Genomic DNA, 6679 nt, shown 5'->3' on the forward strand with positions numbered 1-6679 from the left:
TGGCTCGTAGGATTGAAGACCAAGTTTGGTCAAACAAATATCTTGTTTATTATCGAGAACAAAATGTTGTCTCCAGACGTTTGTGTAACACCGTGAATTTCAAAATAATTTTTCGCAATAAAAAAAACATTTCTCATTTAATTTCATAAAAACATTAAGTTTCAAATTTCCAATCTGTATCATACAAATCCCAAGATCACATAAATATATCAAAAGTCCCCTGCGTGTGTACAGATCAAGCCGGCGCCTTCCCACGGTCATCGCTAGTACCTGAAACAACAACACTAACACTGTAAGCACGAAGCTTAGTGAGTTCCCCAAAATACCACACATAAAACACATATTAGCCACTCGAGGCTATAACTCTATGGGTCCGTGCACCCAACTCTGTGAACCCTCAGGTTCTAACTCTAGGAACCTTCCGGTTCCAACTCTGTAATCATGCACAGCATAAATCACATAGAAATAATGCCGTACCACACATAGCATACACATAATATACATACACTAACACATAGCTCTGGGTACCTACTCAAGGTAAAGTATAGTGAGAAGACTCACCTCGCGTATCTCGGTATCTCACGAATCCTGGAAATCCCTCGTGCTCGATCCTCCGAGCTCTAATCCTCCTATGACATCACATGACTCTAATTAACACTTTTTATCTCTAAGGTTGACTATCCCTAAGAAGTCAACACAGGTCAACTCTGGTCAACGGTCAACGGTCAACTTGACCGGACTCGGCGAGTGCACAGGGGCAACTCGGCGAGTCTAGACGTGTTCGTCAACTCCCTAGGATTCCCTTCTTACTCGTCGAGTGCTTCCCCCGACTCGACGAGTTCCACCTGGGAGAGTCGTGGGGCCACCCCGACTCAACTCGCCGAGTCTCAAGAACAACTCGGCGAGTCCCCGCTCGACTCAGTCCACCTGTCGACCCTCTCTAACTCGTCCTGACTCACTGAGTCAACCATAACTCGGTCAGGACTACACACTGGGTGTCCTCAAGGAAAATCTTCAAGCGACTCGTCGAGTCTGTTCATCAGACTCGGCGAGTCCAAGCCATGCACCAGCTAAAACTGGCTTTTGCGGTCAGATCCGTTCCATCCATTCATAGATCTGGCCTTCCCAAGCTTATTTGTCATGTAAAGTCTCAGTCTTGGTTGCCATGCAATGCGTACAAGGCTTATTTTGGGGGAAACAACCTCTAATATGACCACCTTAGCTTCTAACTAAAAAGGATGGACATAAAGCTAGTCATATGGGGTCTCCTGGACCTGCTAAGGCCCAGATCTAGGTTCCATATCTCCATGGAACCTTTCATACTTCCAATTTTAAGCCAAGAAATGCAAGAAGAAACCCTAGATTTGACACATCAACACAAAACACGAAGTTTGGCTCTGAAAGTTACCTCAAGAAGACTCCCTTGAAGAATTAGCAACAGATCCAAGCTCCCCAACTCCTCAAGTTGGATCCTCTCCCTCCTTTCTTGCAATATCACACAAAACGGTGAACAAATAGCCTCCAAATACACTCACAAGGGCTCACAGTCGTATGGGGCTCTTAGGGTTCAAGGTGGCCGCAAATGAGGGCCATAAGGTCCTTTAAATAGGGCTTAGGACCGAGAAATTAGGGTTTCATTAAACAGCGCAGACTCGTCGAGTCCAGGCGAATCCCGCGTCCAGAATCGCGACCCTACTCGGCGAGTCTGAACTCCAACTCGCCGAGTCCCCTCTCAAAACACAAAAAAAATAATCAAATCAATAAAGATACCTGGAATTCCGGGCTGTTACAGTTTGGTTTATAAACATCACCATTAAACCCATCTTCGTCTTCATTAAAAAGAACTGGATTGTTAACTGGTTCGATTGGTTCACCAAAATAATTCGGATTACCAAGGGCTTTTGAGATGATTGAATCTACACACGCATTGATTAACCCTACTTATTGAAGAAGGATTTAATTATTTGGGGTTTCGGGTATCAATTATACATAAATAGCAAGCTATACAATATCCTACATATCGGAACTTGGAGCTAATTTAGCCATCAAATAGTCAAAATTATAAGGTCAAATGCAGACATTTTTACATCAAAACACATATATACACCTATACAATCTACATAATAAGAACGTGAAGAACGAAACTGTTACATTTAATTTCCAAAAGGGTTTAATTGTCTAATTTTCAACAAAACTCGAAGAAATTATATAGAATGGAAGTAATAAAACCTACGAGCCTAGGCAACAGGAAGTGGCTTGGAAGGGAACTTGGCTTCCAATTTAGGCTATCCAGAGTGGATAACTCTCCACGCGTGAAGGGCTGAGCTGGAGGGGCTAATGACGCGTGAATATCGCCCCCAGCCCCAGGGGCTAATGTGGCGTCTCGATGGAGATGGAGGAAGACACCCAATAGGAAAATGGCAGCAACATCGGTCTCTTTTTATCTCTTTCTTCATTTTGCCTCTTCACCACCAACCCACCGGTGAACACCATTTCCACAACCTGGTGGGTTGGTTGTGAAATGATAAAAAATATACGTGACTTTCTTTTTACATATAAACCACTCGTGAGGATACCCCACAACCTTAGCAGTCACACCACCAACAGACACCACCAACCGAAGATTTTTTGATGGTTGGAACAACCATAGGAAGCTTAGTTAGAAGCTGAATGGGGACATCATTATCATTATGGCCCAAAAGATCGAAATGGTTGGTTGATGACATTTTTCTCGACACAAAAAGTAAAAACTTGTACTTTCCGATGAAGAATTGACTACAAATGAATAACGAAAATCCCTATAAACTATGTATTGTGACCATGAATCGATTCAATCAGATGTTACATAAGAAGTGAGAGAGATGTGTGTACAAAATGGGAGGGAAAGAGAAGTGGGGATGCGGTAGAAAAAACCTAACCAAGTTTCGATTCAATTGATACTCTGTGTAACCATTGATGACTTCATTTCAATTGTGGGGAAATGGCATCAAGCTTGTAAACATCTAAGAACTAGCTAGTGGGTTGGTCAAAAGAACACAAATCAGGTGCTAAATTAGGAAATGCGTATTCAAGAAGTAGGAAGATCGGGGAAGAATCCTCTATATGTAACTTGATGGAGAGGGAATATAGATGATCCATGGTGGTGTTGCGGTTGCAGCAATGATGTCGATCTTTGAAACTTTAAAGCATATAGTAATCGTGGTGATTTTGTTTATTTCCCATAAAAAGATGGTATTTCTTATTTAACTTGATGATCTATGCTCATTTAGTGAGTGGAAGGAATAAGTGGGAAAAACCTCCACATCAGCTATATAACGTTTAAACATTTGAAATTTATCAGAATCCCCTAATAAAACCTAAGTTAAATGATCTCAGATGGTAAATAAATAAATAAATAAATAAGTTGAGCGACCGATTAAAGATAGAAGTAAAACTTTGTAGGGTTTTCGGGTCAATAACCAGTAAAAAAACGGAAGATATCTAAAACTGTATCTGCGCACTTTTAATCTGGATAGTGGACATCGCCAACAAAAATCCACAATACAATAACATCGAATCCGGCCCAACTGGGTCCGGTCTAACATATTTCTCCATATAGTAGTGTAACTGTTTAGACACTTCTCGTCTTTCATTCGCAGTTTTGACTTTCACAGACAACGAAAACCCTAAAATTTAGCGTCAACAATGGCCATGAGATCCCTCGTTGTTTCTCGGTCAGCTCTTTTACGTCTTTCCATGGATTCCTCAAGTTCTCGATCAGCCTTCCGTTTTTTCAGTGACCAAGGTCGTGTCCTTAACGATGAAGAACGTGCTGCTGAGAATGTCTACATCAGGGTACACGCGTCTCTCTATTTGTCTGTTTATCGATTAATAGTATATATAGTCTACTGATGATAGGTTGAAGTTGAATAAATATGTATCCATACTTGTGTTTATATCGATTGAAGTTGTATAAAACTAGTTGACTCACTGGTTGACTCGGGGTGTTATTGTTGTGTTATGAAGAAAATGGAGAAAGAGAAGCTGGAGAAGCAAAAACGCAAGGAGGAAAAGGAGAAAGCGGAGAAAGAGAAGGCCGAGAAGGTAAGATAATGGTTTAAGTTCAATTTGGATAATCATTATGTGTAACACTTTTTATCATCGGGTATTAGCCTTTTCTGATTATAAATCTAAGTAAATCCATAGAGAATCAGACTTGTAATCTCTTAAACTTTGATCTATAAAACAGGTTGTGTTCACTCTTGACTCCTGATTGAATCTTGTAAATATTGAAATTTAAGAATACAGGTTGTCCCATCGACTAAAAGAGTTAGAAAGCACATTAATCTATAATATTAACAGTTAACTTTACTGTTAATCCATTTTCTTCCAGAAACCTTAGGTACCAGGGAGATGTTCATCACACACTGCTGCTGAAGCTGTTGCAAGTATTTCAGAGAAGAATAATGTATGTGATATTTAAATGCTTTTTGTGGGTCTCTGTATAGAGTGTGCTGACACTTGTGGATATTTCCATGATCATGTGTTCTTGTAGTCATGGGGTCTCCACAAGTTTAGTTTGGGACTGTACTTTCCGTGACTTAACTTAATAGTTCCATGATTTATTTTATGTTTTGTTGTGAACAATTCAACAAATATGGTGACAAAATCCTGTCTTGTTTGGGAAAATGTGAAAGAGAGTTGAATGGGTTGTTTGGAATTGGGTTCAAAAGTAGGGATGTGTTGATGATCAAATTACTTAGATAACTGTAGGATCCTGTAAAATTATTTTCCTTAAAATCTATTTCTTCTTGTTCTTGGGATACTACAAGTAGTTTTGTAGGAGAATTTTCACACTTAAATTATTTGGCACACAAGAAGATAAGCAAGATATCATGTTCCATTTAGATTGTTCAAGATTGTAGGAGTTTCAAAAAGTGGTGTGTTGTAAGGGTGAAAAGAATTGTGTTTCAGAAGCACAAAATAGTTGCAGGTAGTTAGTTGAAGTTTTGGAAGTTAGATTGTCTGTTGTATAATATATAGTTATAGCTCCAAATTTGGAAGTTAGTTATGCCCATTCAATGTTAATTTGTCATTCGTGTTTGGTATCGACAAACATGCACTCTGCACAACATACAAATATCAAACATCCTCCATCACTTGTATGATTATAATAATAATCATTGTCATAATGGGGTAACTAACCTATCTTGCAAGTTGACTCCTTCTGTTTGTTTGCTGCTTGAACATGATTTTGAATCTAAAAATTGTATATTCGTATTGGATGCTTTGAACCCTTCTATGGTCGCTAAAAACGTTGGTATGTTTTCTTGGAGGCTGGAATTGGGTCTACCCAAAATATAGTTTATAAAGGGTAGATGATAATGGTTTCTTAAACCACTAAAGTTAGTTGAATCAAGGTTGGGCCAAAACAAGATCGTTTTTTTGACAATTCAACAGACCTTCATGGCAGGAAAACATGAGAAACAAACAAGTCTGGGTTGCAGCGGTATTTAAAACAAATTCATCAGTTCATTATCTTTTCAGAACATTTATCTACTTTCCTGGTATTCATATACCTTTTGAAAGAGCTACTTAAACTAGTTTTTACACTGTTTGATGTGGGCATCGCCTAACCGTTATGATGATGTGGACGCCGGAAAATGCCGTGGTAACGGCTGCACACCGTCTCGCCTAGCCGTTTTTACGCGTTATGTGGGTTTTTTTAATGACCCGGTAAGTCTCATATATTTTTAAACCGATAGCAAAAAGTTAAATATAAAACAAAACATAAATAATCAAAAAGAAAAAAACTCTTCTATTGTGGAGGCTTATGGGTCTCACGTACACATCATAGTATTGGCATGGACATATCATTATATTAACTAGGTTATAACCCGTGGAAACCACGGTCAGAAAAATTAAAAATTTTATATAGACAAACAAAATTAATAACTATAAAAAAGGTATCAGATTATCGAATGTAAGTAATCATTAATTAATTTGATATGTAAAATAAACATAATACTTTATTTATAAAGTAAAAATAATTAACACATTTAAATGTTATAATGAAATGTATCAAGAAACTAAAGAAAACTTTAAAATGTATTAATTGAAAAAAATATGATGATTGTTTTTTATATTAAAACAACTAATAATTACAATAATTTGATTAATTTTGTTAAATTCAAGAAGTATTATCTGGAGTGCAGCTTAGGCACTTACAAGCCAATGAATTGATACATAACATATCAACTGCTTCTAAATATCATAAATTCACAACAAAAGGACAAGAGGCATTAAGAAAATCAAACACCTTCCTTAGAAAATCAACATTGTTTTCCTTTTAAGCACCAATGGGTGAGTAAATACTTGTTTTGGAATCCTTAAAGTTTTAGATTTCATACCAACATACAACCTTTGGCTAGTCTCCTGCAAGCATAACAAATCATTAAGTAAGTTATATCCTGTTTTGGAAGCCAATATATAACCTTTATCTACATTCTATTTTCATACCTCATAAAAGAAAATCAGACCATATACTTGTATTATCACAGAGGAGTGATATAAATATGTCTAGTGCCTTTTGTCAATAGCAAGTTGTTACTCATGAACACTTATTTTTTAGTTTGCAAGCTCTATAAAGAAAACCAAAAGCCAATGTGTTCCAAAATTTTAAAATGCAAGAGCAATATCT

The 6679-nt window shown here is 37.6% G+C and overlaps 1 protein-coding gene across 1 annotated transcript; it reads left to right on the forward strand.

Annotated features, from left to right (window-relative positions):
• The first annotated feature begins 3606 nt into the window (after positions 1-3606).
• LOC145070438 (uncharacterized) lies at positions 3607-4699 on the forward strand. The gene is made up of 3 exons (XM_079017380.1): positions 3607-3834; positions 4006-4083; positions 4373-4699. Exons 1-3 carry the CDS (start codon positions 3685-3687, stop codon positions 4379-4381), a joined length of 237 nt encoding a protein of 78 aa, XP_078873506.1. The 5' UTR covers positions 3607-3684; the 3' UTR covers positions 4382-4699.
• The last annotated feature ends 1980 nt before the right edge of the window (positions 4700-6679 follow it).

The sequence above is a fragment of the Lactuca serriola genome, chromosome 8 (assembly GCF_051521515.1).
Source record: "Lactuca serriola cultivar US96UC23 chromosome 8, Lser_US96UC23_V15, whole genome shotgun sequence".
NCBI lineage: Eukaryota > Viridiplantae > Streptophyta > Magnoliopsida > Asterales > Asteraceae > Lactuca > Lactuca serriola.